General features: G+C 45.0%; 1 protein-coding gene across 1 annotated transcript in view; it reads right to left on the bottom strand.

Annotated features, from left to right (window-relative positions):
* DIS3L2 (DIS3 like 3'-5' exoribonuclease 2) overlaps positions 1–20,381 on the bottom strand; it is a 341,276-nt gene that overhangs the window by 63,477 nt on the left and 257,418 nt on the right. The window contains exon 14 of the mRNA XM_036767849.1: positions 5,894–5,973. Within this exon, the coding sequence (XP_036623744.1) occupies positions 5,894–5,973 (80 nt within the window). The remainder of the gene's footprint in view (positions 1–5,893; positions 5,974–20,381) is intronic.

The following is a 20,381-nucleotide window of genomic DNA, read 5'->3' as shown; positions in this document are numbered from 1 at the left end:
TGTGCCAACTTTCCTTTTCCACAGAGGAGAAAGCCAAACCCAGAAGGGCCATTCTGAAACACATCTTTTCTACTCCTACTGAGGGCCCATGTTAGCACTGGCACTCACTGACCTCCTTTGGGAAGAAGGCTGAGGGTGGTTATTGGTAGCTGATGAAAACCTACGTCCAAATGAAAATCGAGAGAATTCAAGAAGAGTCTCTCCTGTGAATGTTGTAGGCAGTAGAGGCAGGATCTCAAAAGGTCCTGACAAGCTGGAATGATGGACCAAACCTAACAAGAAAATAAATGTAAAGGCCTGAATTTACATTAAAAAAATGCAACTTTAGAAGCAAGGGGGAAGCCTTGACAAAGGAAGTCTTAAAGGAGACATGTTATTTGCCTACAAATACCTAAAACCTCCTCATGGAAGAAAGATTAGACTTACCTATTCAGATCCAGAAGGCAGAAAAGGGACAGAGAGGCAGAAGTTACCAGAAGGCAAATTTTAGGTCAACATAAGGAATGACTCTGAACAACTAGAGCTGTCCAAGAAATGTAAAGAGCTGATTCATGAAGCAGTGAGCTGCTTGTTATTTTCCTCCACAATCTGTACCCTATGGCTAGTGACCTAGTAATACGCTGCCCCTCTCCTTGAGTCCCTTGCCCCCGTCTTACCCGGAGGGACCCTCGCATTTGCTTTCCCCACATGTGCTCCTGTGCAGCTGAATACCACTGGAGGAAGCTGCCCAATCATGCCAACGGGGTCCACTGCAATCTCCTGCTATTTACAAATGCATATCATCTTCATCGGGCCCTCACCGCTCCACGGCAGCCCTCCCACCTCTGGGTTAACCCCCCAGAAGCCTTCTTTCTCCATCTCCCCTCTCAGAATCCTCCACCCCTGCCTGCCTCCTCCACTTTGCTGAGGAAACAGGGGCCCTAATTCATCCTGTATTCTCTCTTGTCTGCTAAGGCCCTTCACCTTGTCAGAGCCAGCCCTACCGCCCAAGGCCTTCCACCTCCCCCGAAGTTTGTCCCTTCCATCATCTCCACTCTCCTTCCCTTCAGATTATCCTCCTTTATGCATCCCTGCCATCCCCAGAAATGGCATCCATTCTCCATCCACAGACCCCTAGGCAAAGGCTCCTGCTCCACCAGCTCCCTCCAAGATTGCCCATGGTCTTTATTCCCTCCTGCAGCCTCCACTACATCACTCCCTCCTGGTTCTCCTTTGTCCTGGCTGACCCCTTCCTTCTTGTCCAATTCCTTACTCTGTTCCAACTCAACAGGGATTTCTTTGGAGCCTGTGACGTGTTAGAGACTCTGCTAAGTAATGGGGAGAGGACTTTAAGAGCTTCCATTCTATCCACGGAAACAACGAGAGAACACACACACACACACACACACACACACACACACACACATACATAGTAAACACAAAGTAATTCTAGAACAGTGAAAACACTGTACTGCCAGCTGAGGGATCAGAGGATCAGAGATTGCTTCATAAATGAGGTGGCCCTGGAGATACGCTTTGAAGGAAAGAGGGCTTTGAAGAGTCAGAGGGGAGAAAGGCATGCTCTCCAGGCATGGGGCCCAGCCTGGGTAAAGGTGTGGCACAGGAAGTGTAACATCCGGTATAAGGACCAGAGGTAGGGAAGGGCACTGGTGCATAAACAGTATGCAAAAGCAGGTAGGAGTCAGACTGCAAAGGGATCTCAATGTGCTCAGAGTCAATGGCTTTTTGATCGGGAAGCGACCAGCTTATAGGAAGATGTGAAAAGGACAGTGAGGAGCAAGGAGAGGCTCTTGCAATCATCCTGGTGAGTAGTAATGGGAGTCCAAAGGAAGGCCGTGGCCACATGCACAGGGAGAGATGACAGTGCCAGCCCTGAACCAGGCCTTCTCTGTTCCCCCCACCTCCATCCATATCCATCCCCTCCTACCTTTGGGGCAGAGCTGCAGCCCCTGATGGAACAGCACCTCAAGGGCAGGGCTAATTCCCTTGTCTCTTTGCATTGGTGGCACCTACCACAGTGCCTGACAGAGGCACTCAAAATGCTGTTAACAAACTTGATCCAGTGACTGATTAACTGATGAGAGGGAGAAGGAAAGCTGGGGGAGAAACTGAAGATGGCCCCTCACCTGGGAGCCTGGGGGCCACACAGATGGCAGGGCCCTCAACAGCAACAGGAGCTGAGAAGTGAACAGGAGGAGAGGGCAGAGGCAACAGACACAGAGCTTCTTAGAGTGGTTCAGCTGGGAAAGCAAAGCACGATACAGGATGAAAACAAGGCAAGGCCGAGTGGGATGGGGGAGAACCACATGTGTCCACGGACACCAGTGAAGGAGTCAAGAGTCAGGTAGAGAACAACCGGATGATGGTGGCCATTGGTCTGGGGCAGAAGTACACATACGGGGGTTGTCGGTCTTGGGGAGAAGAGGAAGCTCACACCGAGAATGGTCTTTAATTTCTCAGTAAAGTGGGAGATGAGATGCTCTGCTGGAGGTTTGGGAGGCTGGAGGAGAAATGACAAGTCTGGGATATTAATGATGTGAAATGGGATGGAGTGAGTAGGGAAGATCACCTTGAAGCATCAAGGTCACAGGTGAGATGGGTTAACAAGTCTGTGGCAGAACCAGTCAGGACCTCCTCCAGCATCATCCAGCAGCACTTGGCACAACAGAGGAGTAACGCGTGACTCACTTAACAGACACTTCTTGACTGTGGATGTTCTACCAAACTCTGTCCTGGGACCTCTTCTCCTGCCACAGCCCTTCTCTTGGTGATCCTCATTAGCTCCCTGGACTCCATTCCCAACTCTCTGCAGGTGACCGCCAGATCTCCCTGGTCAGACTTTGACAGCTCACACCCAAGATGTCCAAAGCAGAACTCATCATTATCTTCTCCCCTAAACTTCCTTCTAGGAACCTGGGTTCATAACCCTCAAGTCACTGTGGATGCTTTCTGGCCTTGTCGATCCCTCCCCCTGCCATCTTTCATCCAAGGCCTTCTTTCCACTTCCATGAAATCCCAGCCCTGGTTGGGTCTCTCACGACCTTCTGTCCAGATCACTGTGGTTTTCCTGCTCTCTAGTGCATCCTCCCTGCAGTCACTAGAACATTCTTCCTAAAGCATGAGTGACCAAAGAGCTATATTGTTGATCCAACAACACCACTGCCAGGTCTATGTCCCAAAGACAGCCAAAAACTTGTACAAGAATATATACAGCAGCGCTCTTTGCAGTGGCTAAGAAGTGGAAATCAAAGGGATGCCCATCAATTGGCGAATGGCTAAACAAGCTGTGGCATATGACTGTAATGGAATATAAGGACTATAAGGATTGACAAGCAGGATGATTTTAGAAAAACCTGGAAAGACTTATATGAACTGATGCAAAGTGAAGTGAGCAGAACCAGGAGAACACTGTATACAGTAACAGCAACATTTGTTCAATGGAGAACTGTGAATGACTTGGCTATCCTCAGGAATAAAATGATCCAAGACAATCTCAAAGGACTCATAATAAAGCACACTATCTGCCTCTAGAGAAAGAACTGACATTGTTTGAATGCAGACTGAAGAGTGCTCTTTTTCACTTTCTTTCACTTTTTTTCCTTTTATCTGAGTCTTCTTGTACAAAATGACTAACACAGAAACGTTTTCCGTTATAATAATAACCTATATCTGACTGCTTACCATCCATTTCAGAGAGGGGGGAGAGGAGCGAGGGAGGGAGAGAGGGATCAAATTTAGAACTCAAAACTTTAAATAAAAATGTTTAAAAGTGGAAAAAAATCAATGTTAACTGTGCTACCTCCTGCTCAGCCATCTTTTACCAGCTCCTCCTTGCCACTATGACAAAATGTAAATACCTCATCCACTCATTTCTTAAAGGGAGGCTCACAGTTCCATAAAGAATTCTCTTTTTGTGTTCTGCTTTGTGTATGGAGATGCTTCTTGCGGGGAGGGGGCAGGTCGTGTTTAATTACAGAATTTTAAAAATAAACAAGAATATCACAAACTAGACCCCTTCCTAAGGTGGCTCCAGTCCACCTTTCTAGACATTCCTCCTCACTGTCCATCTCATGCGCTCTCCACTGGAGTCAAACCAAGATTGGGATCCTTCTCCTACCTCAATGCCTCTGCCCAAAGGATCCTCCATGCTCTGAATTATCTTCCCCTCATACCTCCAAGTCTTGGAATTTCTGTCTTCCTTCAAGTGGCTTAGCTAAGGCATCATCTCTTACAGGAGCTTTTCTCAATCTCCTTATTTGTCAGTGCTCACCTCCTCCAATAATCCTGAATTTGCATATAGCTTTGCATACTGCATTCTACTGGAGAAGAGAATGGAAGGGGCTTGAAGGTAAGGACCATTTTTCACTTTTGTCTCTGGCCCCTCAGGTGTAGTAGGTTTTAAATGACTCCTTATTGAGAGCTTAACCCACTCAGTAATGTAGAGGAATCTATAAAGGAGGCAAATTTAAAGAGATCTTCAAAATACACCATTTCAGAAATGAAAAAAAAAAGGGTGTCAAACTTCCTACTGCAGAAACACAACGTGCCATCAACACACAGTAATAAGTATATGAAGAAAGAAAGGCACGGATCACATGAACCCTCGCCTTACAACTAACTTAGGCAGCACAATAAGTGAAGGTTATAGCCTTGTTAATTCCCGATGGAAGAGAATTGCTGCAGCAACTTCCCCAAGAAGGGATTTCTTCAACTCTGCCACCCTTCCAGACCAAAGGAAAAGGATGCCCCTTCACATGGAATGGGCAGGGGTGAGTCACATGATGGTGACTTTGCTGACACACGTCTGCTTCATCCTCAGGTCAGGAGAATCATGGATTGATTGCTGCTGTAGTTGTGGTTGAGTCATGTCTGACTCCATGATCCCATCCGGGGTTTTCTTGGCAGAGATACTGGAGTGCTTTGCCATTTCCTTCCCCAGCTCACTTTACAGATGAGGAAACTGAGGCCAACAGGATGAAGTGACTTGCCCAGGGTAACACAGCCAGTAAGTGTCTGAGGCTGCTCTGAACTAGGGAAGAGTTAGTCTCCCTGACTCCAGGCCCAGTGCTCTAGCCACTGAGCCACACAGCTGCCCAAATGATTAAGACATTTGAAGGCTTGGATCTCACATCTGTAGGCTGGAGCTGAGGATTTCACCTGTGGAAAATTATTGCCCAAGTTTCTGATGAGGAGTCCCTGGCATAACTTCTCTTTCTCTCTTCTCATACTTCTTCCCAGGACAAAGAGAAAGAAAAAAGAATGAAGATAAACACTGAGAAAGGTAGCAAAGGACAGCTGAGTTTCTGGACAAACTAAAGCCCAGCACAACTCACTTAGGGGCAGAATCTATGCAACTGAAGAAAAAAGCTGTGTGATCAAGACTTTAAAGACAAGACTGTGAGGGATGCCCATTGCCTAGCCAGGCCAGCAATTTCAAGCCTCCAAAAAGACAGACATAAAGAGTGCCCTCCTTTCTCTCTACAGTTACTGTCCTCACTGCTATCCACCCAAGCTAGAATATCACAACAAACCCAACAAACAGGGAATGTGGTCAGTCCTCGATTACAGAAACCATAAAAAGGAAAAAGCCACAAAGTGAATCAGCATGTGTGTGCCTGAGGGACAGGAAAGGTGGGGGGAGGAGGAGGAGAGGAGAAATCATCTTGTACAAATGGGTTCATTCTGCGTCAGCGCAACTCCGCACAAACAGACCAGGCCCAGGAAGTCAGAGGCAAAGGAAACTTACAGGAGCTGTCTCAACCAGCTCCCTCTGAGCTCCTCCCCATGCTGGCACACAGGCAAGAGTCAACATGGTTTTGAGAAATCTGCTTGTGAATTCTGCCCAGACACAGGGCAGGGATAGCAGGATAATGTGGGAGATGACGGGACTCACTTGTTGCTGTCCTTGTATTCATAGATGTGACATCCTTGAGGCATTCCGGTATCCTGGTCCAGAGTGAAAGCGAGCTTTAGCTGTAGGAAGGAGAAGGGAAACACAAGGAGGTGTTAGGCGGCACATTCCAACCATCCCCACAACTGAAATGAAGGCAGCCACGGAAGCAATGACACGGATTCCAGCTGACATCCCTCCCTGGGCTCTGGTGTACAATAGAGGAGCCCACAGAGTTTGGCACAGAACCCGCTCTGGGTCAGAAGGAGATACAGGGGACCCTTCGCTGGCACTGATTGGCAACTCTACTGCCTAGAAGCAGTTCTGTGTCACAGTTCCAGGGCAGAGAGGAGTGCTTTTGATCGGTCACAAGGGAGCAGGGAATCTGGTCATAGTTCCAAGGCAGAGAAGAGCACGAGTGCTTGTGGCTGCAGGAGAACAGGGGATCTGGTCATGGTTTCAGGACCAAGAGGAATGCTAGCAGCTGCAGGGAAGCAGGTGTCCTTCCTGGATAAAGGCCAGAGCACAGACCAGGAAATAGTGACCACACCTCTCCCAGGATCGCACCACCTTGTTGGCACCAAAAAATTCCAGACCCCTAGGAACTAGCCCTGAAAGAAAAGCACAAAAAAGCCTGAAACTTGGGACAATGCCACCCCAACCTGAGGTGAGCAGAGCTCAACTTTAATATAAAGTAAAAGTCAAGAAACAGGCTTAAAAAATGAGTTAAAAAAAGTAACATGACTATAAAAAGCTATGACAATGGCAGGGGAGACCAAGATATAAACGTGGAAGAAGACAACAATGTGAAAACAGCTATGAAAAGAGCATCAAAGAAAAATGCTAATTGGACCCAAGCCCATCAAGAATTTCTGGGAGCATTAAAGAAAGAGGTAAGAGTGGTATAGAAAAAGTTGGGAAAAGAAATGAGTGTGATGCAAGAAAACTATGAAAAAAGAATTGACAGCTTGATAAAAGTGGCACCAAAAATACTGAAAAAAATACCTTAATAACTGAATTAGCCTAATCGTAAACGAGGCACAAAAAGTCACTGAGAAAAGGAACTCCTTAAAAAGCAAAACTGACCAAAGGTACAGAAGCTCACTGAAGAAAATAGTTCCTTAAAAATTAGAATTGGGCAAGTGGAAACTAGTATCTCCATGAGACATCAAGAAACAATAAAACAAAGCCAAAGAATGGGGAAAAAATAGACAAAAATGTGAAATATCTCATTGGAAAATCAACTGACCTGGAAAATAGATCCAGGAGAGATAATTTAAGAATTACTGGACTACCTGAAAACCATGATAAAAAAAAGGCCCTAGACATCATATTTCAACAAATCACAAAGGAAAATTAATCTAATATCTTAGATCCAGAAGGTTAAACAGAAATTGAAAGAATCTACCAATCACCTCCTGGGATTCCAAAATGAAAACTCGCAGGAATATTATAGCCAGATTCCAAAGCCCCCAGGTTAAGGAGAAAATATTGCACACAGCCAGAAAGAAACCGTTCAAATATCACGGAGTCACAGAAAGGATCACCTAAGATTTTGCATCTTCCATGTTAAAAGGAGTGGAGGTCTGGGAATATGTTATTCTGGAAGGCAATGGAGCTAGGACTGCAACCAAGAATAACCTACCCAGCAAAGCTGAGTATAATCCTTGGGAGAAAATGGACATTTAATGAAAGGAAGGACTTTCAAGCACTGCTGCTGAAAAGATCAGAGTGGAACAGAAAATCTGACATTCAAACATAAGACTCATGAGAAGCACAAAAAGGCAAACATGACAGAGAAATCATAAGGACTCAATAGGGTTAAATTGTTTACATTTCCATATAGGAAGATGATACACAGAAGTCCTAAGAACTTTATTACTATTAGGGCAGTTAGAAGGAGTCTATACAGACAGAGGGCATGAGTATGAGTTCATTCGGTTTGGATGATCTTGAAAAAAAAATGAAGGGCTGAGAAAGGGAGATGCACTGGAAGGAAGAGGAAAGGAGAAGCAGAATTGGAAAAATTTTCTCAGATAAAAGAAGTATACAAGAAAGAGCATTTATGGTGGAGAGGAAAAATTTTGGGGGCGGGGTGGGCAATGCTTGAACCTCAATCTCATCAGAATTGGTTCAAGGAGGGAAGAAAATATACACACACACACACTCAGTTGGGTAAAGAAACTTATCTTACCAATAGGGAAATAGGAGGGGAAGGAGATAAGAGATGTGAGGGGGAGGAGTAGTGGGGGAAGGGTGATGATACAAGGGAGGGCAGATTAAAGAAGATAGTGGTCAGAAGCAAAACAGACTTCTGAGGAAGGACAGGATAAAAGAGAGAGAATAAATATAAAGAAAATGGGGGCAGAGCCAAGATGGCGGCTGGAAAGCAGGGACTTGCGTTAGCTCCCTGCCAGGTCCCTCCAAAAACCTATAAAAATGGCTCTGAACAAATTCTAGAACTGCAGAACCCACAAAATAGCAGAGGGAAGCAGGGATCCAGCCCAGGACAGCCTGGATGGTCGCTGGGTGAGGTCTATCAAGCACCAAGCTGGGAGTAGAGGGGAGCAGAGTCCAGCGTGGGCAGCGGCAGGACCAACCAGACCAGGAGCCGGGTGGAACAGGCCCTAGCACCCTGAATCAGTGAGCTGCAGCAGTTACCAGACTTCTCATCCCACAAATACCAAAGACAACAGAGAAGGTTAGTGGGAAAAGCTGCAGGGGACAGAGTGAAAGGGGTACAAAATTGGGCCACTGCCCCGGGAGGCAGCGGGAGTGGTGCAGCTACAGAACTACAACTGCAGTTGCTTCTGGCCCCAGGCCCACCTGGTGGGAGGAATTAAGTGGCAGATCAGAGGAGGAGTGCAGACCCTGCTTAAGATCTGAGTCAGGTCCAGGTTGGTGGTTCTTGGGGGAGCAGGAGTGCTCATGTGACAGAGTTGACTGTATAGAAATAGCTCTGAAAACAACAGCACATACTCTCAAGCTTGGAACAAAGTACTCTTTACTACACAAGCAGCCATATCCCAACGAAAAACTCAAGGGTCAAGTAAGTTGCCTGGGAACATGGACAGGCAGCGAAAACACACTCAGATTCAGTCTCAGACTTTGGAATCTTTCTTTGGTGACAAAGAAGACCAAAACATACAGCCAGAAGAAGTCAACAAAGTCAAAGAGCCTACATCAAAAGCCTCCAAGAAAAACATGAACTTGTCTCAGGCCATGGAAGAGCTCAAAAAGGATTTGGAAAAGCAAGTTAGAGAAGTAGAGGAAAAATTGGGAAGAAAAATGAGAATGCTGTGAGAAAACCATGAAAAACAAGTCAATGACTTGATAAAGGAGACCCAAAAAAATACTGAAGAAAGTAACACCTTAAAAAATAGACTAACTCAAATGTCAAAAGAGCTCCAAAAAGCCAATGAGGAGAAGAATGCCTTGAAAGGCAGAATTAGCCAAATGGAAAAGGAGGTCGAAAAAACCACTGAAGAAAATACTACCTTAAAAATTAGACTGGAGCAAGTGGAAGCTAGTGACTTTATGAGAAATCAAGATATTATAAAACAGAACCAAAGCAATGAAAAAGTGGAAGAAAATATGAAATATCTCACTGGAAAAACCACTGACCTGGAAAGGAGATCCAGGAGAGATAATTTAAAAATTATTGGACTACCTGAAAGCCATGATCCAAAAAAGAGCCTAGATATCGTCTTTCAAGAAATTATCAAGGAGAACTGCCCTGATAGTCTAGAGCCAGAGGGTAAAATAGAAATTGAAAGAATACAGCAACTGCCTCCTCAAAAAGATTCCCAAAAGAAACCTCCTAGGAATATTGTCACCAAATTCCAGAGCTCCCAGATCAAGGAGAAAATACTGCAAGCAGCCAGAAAGAAACAATTTGAGTACTGTGGAAACACAATCAGAATAACACAAGATCTAGCAGCTTCTACATTAAGGGATCAAAGGGCTTGGAATATGATATTCTGGAGGTCAATGGAGCTAGGATTAAAACCAAGAATCACCTACCCAGCAAAACTGAGTATAATGCTCCAAGGCAAAATATGGATTTTCAAGAAAATAAAGGACTTTCAAGCTTTCTCAGTGAAAAGACCAGAGCTGAATAGAAAATTTGACTTTCAAACACAAGAATCAAAAGAAGCATGAAAAGGTAAACAAGAAAGAGAAATCACAAGGGACTTACTAAAGTGGAACTGTTTTGTTTACATTCCTACATGGAAAGCATGATTCATGAGACTGCAGTATTAGGGTAGCCAAAGGGAATATATATATGTGTGTGTATACATATGTGTGTGTATACGTATATGTATATACATATATGTGTGTATGTGTGTGTATATATATGTGTGTGTGTTTGTATGTATGTATATATGTATGTGTGTGCATATGTATATGTAAATACATATATACATACACACACACACACATATATATATAGACAGAGGGCACAGCGTGAGTTTAATATGAAGGGATGATATCTTAAAAAAATCAAATCAAGGGATGAGAGAGGAATATATTGAGAGAGGGAGATAGGGAGAGATAGAATGGGGTAAATTATCTCACAAAGAAGTGGCAAGAAAAAGCAGTTCTGTAGGAAGGGAAGAGGAGGCAGGTGAGGGGGAATGAGTGAATCTTGCTCTCATCAGATTTGACCTGAGGAGGGAATACCATACACAATCAATTGGGTATCTTACCCCACAGGAAAGAAGGAGGAAGAAGAAAAAAAGGGGGGATGATAGAAGGGAGGGCAGATAGGGGGAGGAGGTAATCAAAAACAAACACTTTTGAAAAGGGACAGGGTCGAGGGAGAAAGTTCAATAAAGGGGGATACGTTAGGAAGGAGCAAAACATAGCCTTTCACAACATGACTATTGTACAAGGGTTTTACATAATGATACGCATGTGACCTATGTTGAATTGCTTGCCTTCTTAGGGAGGGTAGGTGGGGAGGGAAGAGGGGAGAGAATTTGGAACTCAAAGTTTTAACAACAGATGTTCAAAAACAAAAAAAAAGTTTTTGCATGCAACTAGGCAAAGGGGCATAGAAATTTATCTTGCCCTATAAGAAAGGAAGGGAAAAGGGGATGGGAGGGGAGTGGGGTGACAGAAGGGAGGGCTGACTGGGGAACGGGGCAACCAGAATATATGCCATCTTGGAGTGGGCGGAAGGGTAGAAATGGGGAGAAAATTCGTAATTCAAACTCTTTGTGAAAATCAATGCTGAAAACTAAATATAATAAATAAATTAAATATAAAGAAAATGGAATGAAGGGAAATGCACAGTCAGTAAGCATAACTGTGAATGTGAGTGGGAGGAGCTCACCCATAAACAGCAGCGGATGGCAGAATGGATTAGAAACCAGAATCCAACACTTTACAAGAGACATGCTTGAAACAGAAAGACACAGTTAAAAGAAAGGGCTGCAGCAGAATTTATGATGCTTCAGCTGAAGTGTTTAAAAAAACAGCAGGAGCAGCAATCATGATCTCAGACAAAGCAAAAGGAAAGAGATCAAATTAAAAGATTTTATTTTTTTGCTGAAAGGTACCATAGACAATGAAGCAGTATCAAACATTTTTACAGTAATTTTTTCTATAAAGGCCTCATTCCTCAAATGTATAAGGAGAAGAGTCAAATTTAAAACAAACAAGAGCCATTCCCCAATCAATAAATGACCAAAGGATATGAACAGGCATTTTTCAGATAGACAGCAAAGCTATGTATATTCATGTGGAAAAATGCTCTAAATCACTAATGATTAGAGAAGTGCAAATTAGAACAACTCTGAGGTACCAGCTGATACCTATCAAAAATGACAAATGCTGGAGGCAATGAGGGAAAACAGGTACGCTAATATTAAACTATTGGTGGAGTTGTGAACTGGTCCAACCATTCTGGACAGCGATTTGGAACTCTATGCAAAGGCTATAAAACTGTGCATACCTTTTCATCCAGCAACACCACTACTAAGTCTGTATCCCAAAGAGATCAAAGAAAAAGGAAACCAAGGGGATGCTCATCGATTGGAGAATGGCCAAAACCGTGCTGGAACGTTACTGTGCTATAAAAAATGATGCACAGTGCGGTTTCAGAAACAAACGTGGCAAGACCTACACAATGCTGGAATGAGGATCATCTGCAAAAGACTCAGCTACTCTGATCAATAACAGCGGAAGACAATTCCCAAGGACTCATAACGAAAAACGCTCTCCACCTCCACAGAGGAACAATGCACTCTGAGGGCAAACTGAAGTATAACTTTCTTGCTTTATTTTTGTCACCTTTTATTTTTTGGTGATATGGCTAAATATGGAAATATGTGTTTCATGATTTCACAGATATAACTGGTATCATTTGGCTTGCTTCTCAGTGAGTGGCAGAGGGAGGAGAGAATCTGGAACTCAAAATATAAAAAGAATGCTAAAAATAAATTTATTTGTTTAACCAAACCATTTCTGATGGCATCAAGAAAGGCTGAGGCTGACAGCGGTCGTCTACCCCACCCAGAGGCAGAAACAGTCAAACCCACTTCTAGCCTCTCCACCCACCCCAACAGCTCTTGTGGCTTAATTCTGAGCTATAAGGAAGTGTGTTCCCTCAAACGTAAAGTGATGATTGATTCTTCCTCTAGGTTCTTCCCAGCACTAACATTCTGAGACCCGGGAGTGTGCGCTCCCAGTTGTAGCCCCATCACTGTTTCCTAAGAGATGCTAGGGGATACGTGTCATGGTGGGTGTCCAGCTGGGGCCCATGGTGGCCAAGACAACTCATTTCTTTAGAACTCAAACGATGAAACTAGACAGAGGGAATGACAGACAGCCAGGCACCCTGGGAGTCAGTCAACACGCATTCATTCCTACTACGCACTAGGCATCATTTGCTGATCCTTTCACTAGGTAAGTGGCTAAGTCATACAGGATGGACAGTCCTCAGATCCACACCAAGAGGCTGGCAGGTGCCTTCTAGACCAAGAGTAAGACTCTAATACTCAGCGATTATGCAGTGCTCTTTCTGGGAGTTTGACAGCTACTACTGAATCTGCTGGGACCCTACTTCTCCATGAACCACTTGTTCTCATGTCAAGTCATAGCTGACCCTGTCCCACCTGTTACCAGTTTTCAAAGGAGTTACCAAGGCCCTTTGGGAAGAGATGTTCAGGCTCCATTATCCGTGGTGTCTGGGCAGGAGAAGAGAGAAACATCTTTGAGTAAGAAACACTAAGCTGAAGTCTGCATTCTGGACAGACCTGGATTCCTGGTGGGTGAAGGATGGGAGTTGGGCAGGGGAAATGGAGGCGCCAACCCCTTTAGTTATCCAGGCCAAAGTTTAATACAGCTATGTGTGGACTGTTGGAACCGAACTGCTTATGCTATACCTAACCTTTCCAAATGACAAAATACCAAGGACCCTGCTGAGCCAATGACTTTGTTTACAAATTCTTCAGGATTCTGGATCACCAGGGAATTATTAGTGAAAATTAACTGCCTATTAGGAGACTACTTTATTAAAACTTTTTTATGAACTAGAATGTTGTTAGCATAGCTAATGTGCTGTATCATTAGAAGCTGGATGAGCTGTCTCTTCCTTAGGGGGAAATGAACATTTAGTAATGGATGTCCTCTTACTGACCCAAGTGAAAATGCGACAGCAGAAACAAACCCTTCTATCCTGCTGAGGAGCCAAGACCTTCACGCCAAAGCCAAGCCTTTACTAGTCTAAAGTGGCCCTGAAACATGCTATCCTTTTAAAATCTCTTACCCCTACTGCATCCTCCTCATCCCTACCTTCCCTATGCAAGCTGAAATCATGTCTCTGCTCCTCCGCCCCTCCTCAGCTGGCTCAGGAGGCTTTCCACACCCTCCCTCTGCCCTGCCCTAGCCCTAGCTTCTCCCCTGGGCAGCCTTACTGGACTCCATTGGCACCCCCTGATCACTCTCACCTTGGCCACTGAGTTTGACTGGTGGGAAGTAAAGACGGTACAAGTTCTAAGCTCTAGACTCAATCTCAATTCCTATATGCTTTTAGAAGAAAACAAAACTCATCTCTTGTAAAGGCTGACACAAGGCTGAAGAAGAGTAAGAAAAAGTTGGTTATATCTTCTGGCCCTCCCAGTTTTTGGCCAGAAGGACGAAAGAGACAGAATCACATGCCCTCAGCATGAATGGTCTCTGAAAGGGGTCTGCTCAAGTCCCTCAGTGATAAACTCCCAAGGCAGCCCCATCCACACCTGGACAGCTCATGTTGTTACAAGTTTTCCTTCATAACGAGTTGACGTATGACTCCTTGCCGCTCAGCTCTTGAAGAAAAGAACCAAACGCTCTGCAGCTCTTTTTTTTACCAGGGATAATACCTCCAGTCCCTTCCACGGACCTGCCCTGGTTCTGAGTTCCTTCATCATCCTTATGACTTTCCTCTGGATGAGGTAGCTCCAGGATGCCAACACCCTTCCTAAAACATAGTGCCTAGAAAGGGGCCGGGGTCCTTCAGACATGGGCTGAGCAGGAGGGAGGAAAGCAGATGCTCAGCTTAGTCACTCTGGACATGAATCCCCCTGATGCAGTGTGGAATAGTATTTGACTTTTTGACTGCCGCGCTCACTAACCTCATTCCACCCCCAAGCTCTCTGTCACAACTGGTGCTGAGGGCTTTGTCTTCTCTTCTCCCCTTCCTCATCACCACCTGAATCTGGGATGGGAGAGCACTGTTGGGCCATTTGTTGGCTAATGACCAGTGAGGCACATCCTCTACCTCAGGGCCCACAGGAATCTGGTCTTGTGCAGCCAGCCATACCAGCTCCTACAGCCATGCTCTCCAAATGCCAAAAGAAGTCCTTATCATCAGGGTCCAAGTGAGCCTTGCCTTGCCCCCGCTGCCCATGGTGCTGGTGCCAGGGAGGATGCCAAGGAAGGCTCAGGGTGGTGCTGTAAATAACAGTCCTTTGTAGATGGTGACAAGGGGCCAGAAAGGAAGGAGACAATTCCTTCCTCTTTCTGGAACCATCTCCTCAGTCACTGTCAGGGCCAGGTCTTTCTAGAGGGAGGACTTTGGTATTGTTGGTTCACCAACAAAGCGCATGGGCCTCTGACAAGACCCCCGAGCCTTCTCCTTCTCTTTCTATCTACTTCTCCTCTCTTTTTCTCTGTCTACTCTACCCTCCCTACCTCTCCTAAAGGTGAAGAGATGGGAAAATGTGCTTCCCTCCTGCCTTGGCAGAGGTGGGGAGACTATGAGTGTGCAATATGGCACATACTGTCAAACACAGTTGAAACCATTTGTTTTATTGTACTGATTTTTTCTCTTTCTTTTTTATTTGTTACAAAGGAACTCTTGTGGGGGGGCAGAGGGAAAGTATTTGGAAAGGAAGGTGATGTAAAAATAAAAGAGATCACTGATTTTTTTAAAAAGATAGTAAAGAAGACTAGGATGATGTAAATGGAATTCGCAACCTGCCCACACATACATTCAAATCCCAAATGAATGCAGCAAAATGTTAAAGACCAAGTAAGACTCGAAAGAAGAGGGGAGAAAGGAGAGAGAGAGAGACACAAGCGTTCTGACTTCTAAAATGTATTCATTGCCTACACTGGGTTTTTCCTCTTTTTTCTTTTGTGTTTAAAAAATGTGATTTGTTGTATGGGCTGGCTCTCTGGGAGGGGGAGGGGCACTGGGGAAAATGATCAGGATGTAAAAAACCCAAGACATTAAGAGAAACTCATTTTTAAAAAAGAGAAGAAGGCAAGAACAGGGTTGGGGTTGGAAGAAAAGGAAAAGGCCTGAACTCGGCGCAGTAAGGATCCGTGAGATTAGGGGATGACTGAGGCCCTTGGAGACTGCACCATCTTGTTACTTTCTCCAGACAAAGAAATCACCCACAGCAGGAGCAGGGATAAAGAAAGCAGTAAAATGGTGGAGTGGAGATGGGCAGGTGAGGGGATGAAAAGTGGCAAGGACGAGGGAGGCCGCAGTGCATCCCAGCGAACTGATCATGAAACCGAAAGGAGGCTGCTAGTCTGGGGGAACAAAGGGAGGGCTAGGAGCAAGATCCTGGAGACAGACCAGGCACAAACAGGCAGTGATGGAATTCTTGGGGCCGTCAGGTGGAGGGAATATGGAGCTGCCTGGAGTTCTGGTCCTAGAGCTGGGATAGACGCTGACTAGCTGTGTGACTCTGGGTGAGTCACTTCGCCTGTTTGCCTCAGCTTCCTGATCTGTTAAAAATGGAGACGCTAGCAGCACCTCCCTCCAAACTGTACAGCGCTTAGCCCAGCGCCTGGAACAAAGCAGGCATTCCATACATGTTAGCTATCATCACGGTCACCACCATCAGCAGCAGCGTGGCTCTAGCATGGACAGATGCCAACACTGCAGAGCCTGGATCCCATCAGTGGTTCTGACATACAAGCTGAGCCCAGCCTCTTTAACAAGACTGCAGACTTAGACCCGGAAAGGCCTCAGGAACCATCCAGCCCAGTGGAGGAAACTGAGACAGTGAGTAGCCAGGTTGACATCTGAACCCAGCTCTTCATCCCCCAAATCCCATGCACCTTCCACGAGATCATGCTGCCCTCTCATCTTCCCTGGAAAGCCCCACTCTGATCTTAATCTTTCCCTTTAGCCAATGAGTAAGTCCTTCCTGGCTAAGCACCTGAATGTGTTTACTATTAATATCAATTAATATTATTAATATTAATATATCAATACACAGAAAGTGCCTGCCCCGCTGCTACCACAGGGACCCTTCTGGTACCAGCCAGAAGACAGAGGGAGAAGCAGGAAGCCAGGGAGACCCATCTGTCACAGGTTCCTCACCCCTGGCTAGTATCTGGGCCAGGGGCCTGAGCCATATTTTTTGTTTTTGAATTTTAAAATTTTATTATTCTAGTGAGAGCAAGTCTGATTTCAAATTTACATTTTTCAAGACTTCAAAGTGCTGGGGGGCGGGGGCGCAGAGCAGAGAAGGAGGAAGAGACTGTTAGATGTCACTACCATGGCTCCTTACTGGCCCGCCGGCAGCATGCACACCTGGCTGTACAGGAGCCTACCACTTGAACAGTCTGTTACATAGCGGAAGGCAAGGAGAGCGGTCAGCAGCTGGGTCTAGGCCACCTCTCTAGATTCATAAATTAGTCATTTGATACGAGAAACAAACTGGATCCCAGAAACATTGCTCCAAGAACCTTTCCAGGTCTAAATGTTAGGAGCTATCTTCCTGGGAAGGCTGGATCTCAGGAAGGTCCATGCCCACTTCTGGGGCCAGAGTTCCAAAAGAGACCTAGCTTCATCCAACAGCCACCAAGGAGGGCAAAGTGTAGTCCTTCCTTGAGGGCAGCAAAGGAGAGCCTCTTTCTGCCGGCTCTACAGATACTCTGGCCCCCCTAGACCTACTGAGTCCTATCTGAAGCTCCTAAGCCAAATACTTTGGCTACACCACTTCTGGTATGATTTGATGTAACTAAAGCCTGAATTCTATGATGAAAAACTCTTGCTCAAAGAACACCACTAGGTTCTTTTGGGGTCTCTTTTGTGTCACCCCAGCATTTCACCATGCACTGACCTTGCCTGACAGCAAATTCTATGGCGCTGTGTATCGAATCTCTTTCTTTAAGGCCATCAAAGTCTCCAACTGTCGACCTTGGAGGGAGCTTTGTGAGAAAGAACTTGCTCACTCAGCAGGCTTTTCTGCCCCACCCCGAGCTCTGGTTCTGACCTGGATTAAAAATAAAAGTGCAGCCCCGATGCTCCACCCCACAAACCACAAAACCGAGGCCTGCTCCAGTAACGTAATCACCAAGACTTCTGGCACCTCTGGCTTTCAAGAAAAATACATCCATCTGCCGACATACGGGCCCCTCCAGGGGAATCTCGTTCCGAATGGAGCTCCCGATTGCTTAGTGCTGGAAAGTCTGGAGGGACACTGGCTGTTCCCACAGAAGGATGGTTCCCTGCAGTGTGGGCTCAAGCCCCAGAGCTGGGTTTGACTTCTCCTGATTTCAGAGGTGCGTTCTGATTCTCCTTAAGGTGACAGGATTGCAGGACAAAGCTTACTGAGGGGAGAGCTGTACCGACTCAGGAGAGCAGACCAAAGCCAGGCGCAGGCGACCTGGCTCTGTGGGAAAAGCTGCTCACAGAGGGGTGGGGATCCTAGGAGCCTTGGAAGGGGCCTCACAGGCCTTCTGGGAAACCCTACAAGTGGTCAGCCTGAGAGTTCAATCTAAGGTTGACCTGGTCAGAAAATGCACCATTATGGAGAGAAGGTTCCCTGGTACCATGGAAAGAACACTGACTGTGGAGGCAGGGGACCTGGGTTCAAATCCTACCTCTAATATCTTATTACCTGAGTGGCTTCTGCGGCCCTCAGGCTCCTCATCTGCAGAATGAGGGGAGTGAAGGGGCTCCAAGATGGGGTATGGGCACCAAGGACTCTATTACAAGGTAGAAAACGATGACTGTCCAAAAGATGGGGCTGGGGAGGATCACCTCGGATTTAGCATCAAAGTTCTAAACTTGGGCTTTGAGGATCTCCAAGGCGTTCAAGAAATTTCAGCAAGTCTATGAACATCTTTATTTTGACTAACGTTTGGGTTCCTCTGTGATCCTACCTATTTTATTTGAGGCATGATTCTGAGGAAGGTCTGTAGGCATCAGTAGGCTGCCAAAGAGGCCTAGGGCACAGATGAGAACCTGGGGCCTTCGGCTACAGGGCAGAGCAGCTGACATGTGCCTGATGTGCTTCTGGGATAACAACAGTGAAAGGAACCTCTGTTGTGGATTCTGACCAGGATCCTGAAGCCAAAGTGGGAAAAACACTATAGAAACCGGTGCTCCTGACAGAGAAGAAGAAACCTGAGCATGGTCTGACATACAACCCAGGAATGGGGAGGGCAGAGAGCAGAGGGGTCAGAAGCAGAAGCCCAAGCAGGCCTGAGAGCAAGCAATAGTTTACTTGTCACATCTATGGAGAAGGACAGAATTTAGGAACACTTAAAAGAGAGCATTACAAGACATAAAATAGATAATTTTGATTATATCAAATTAAAAAGGTTTTGCACAAACAGAATCAATGCAACCAAGATAAGAAGGAAAGCAGAAAACTGGAATACAATTTTTATAGCCAGTGTCTCTGATAAAGGCCTCATTTCTAAAATATACAGAGAACTGAATCAAAGTTATAAGAATACAAGTCATTCCCCAATTGATAAATGGTTAAAGGACATGAATAGGCAGTTTTCAGATGAAGAAATCAAAGCTATCTATAGTCATATGAAAAAATGCTCTAAATCCCTATTGATTAGAAATGCAAATTAAAACAACTCTGAGGTGCAACTTCACACCTATCAGATTGGTTAATATGACAGAAAAGGAAAATAATAAATGTTGGAAGGGATGTGGGAAAATTGGGACACTAATGTACTGTTGGTGGAATTGTGAACTGATCCAACCATTCTGAAGAGCAATTTGGAACTACGCCCAAAGTATAACCAAACGGTGCATACCATTTAATCCAGCAATACTACTACTAGGTCTGTATCCCAAAAAGATCATTAAAAAGGGGGAAAGGACACACATATGCAAAAATATTTACAGTGGCTCTTTTTGTGGTGGCCAAGAATTGGAAATTGAGAGGATGCTCATCAATTGGGGAATGGCTGAACAAATTGTGGTATATGAATGTAACAGAATACTACTGTGCTATGAGAAACGATGAGCAGGTGGATTTCAGAAAATCCTGAAAAGACTGACATGAACTGATGCTGAGTGAAATGACCAGAACGAGGAAAACACTGTACACAGTAACAGCAACATTGTGTGATGACCAGCTTTGATAGACTTAGCTCTTCGAAGTAAAACAATGATCCAAGACCATTACGAAAGACTCATGCTATCCACAGCTAAAGAAAGAACAGATAGACTCGGCAGACTATTTTCCCTTTATTTTTTTCATGTTTTTTTTTCTTTTAGTCTGTTTCTTCTTTCATAACATGACTAATATGGAAATATGTTTAACATGATTGCATGTATATAACCTGCATCAAATGGCTTACTGTTTTAGAAAGAAGGGAGGGGAAAAAGGGAGGGAGAAAAATTTGGAACTCAAAATTTTGTAAAAATGAATGTCAGACATGATTACTATGAAAATGTTTTGCATGACTACACATGTATAACCCGTATTAAATTGCTTGCCTTCTCAAAGAGGGGAGTGGGGAGGGAGGAAGGGAGAGAATTGGGAGCTCAACGTTTTAAGAACGAATATTAGAAATGTTTTTGCATGTAAATGGGAAAGATAAAATACTAAATTAAAAAAATGAATGTTGGGGCAGTTAGGTGGCACAGCAGATAGAGAACCAGCCCTGGAGTCAGGAGAGCCTGAGTTCAAACCCAGCCTCAGTTACTTACAAACTGTGTGAACCTGAGCAAGTCACTTAACCCTGGATTGCCTCTCCCCACAAAATTAAAAAAAAAAAACTTTAAAAAAAT

The sequence above is a fragment of the Trichosurus vulpecula genome, chromosome 7 (assembly GCF_011100635.1).
Source record: "Trichosurus vulpecula isolate mTriVul1 chromosome 7, mTriVul1.pri, whole genome shotgun sequence".
In the NCBI taxonomy this organism is placed as follows: Eukaryota; Metazoa; Chordata; class Mammalia; order Diprotodontia; family Phalangeridae; genus Trichosurus; species Trichosurus vulpecula.
Note: the sequence above shows the minus strand (reverse complement) of the source record. Positions and strands in the feature narration are given on the sequence as shown.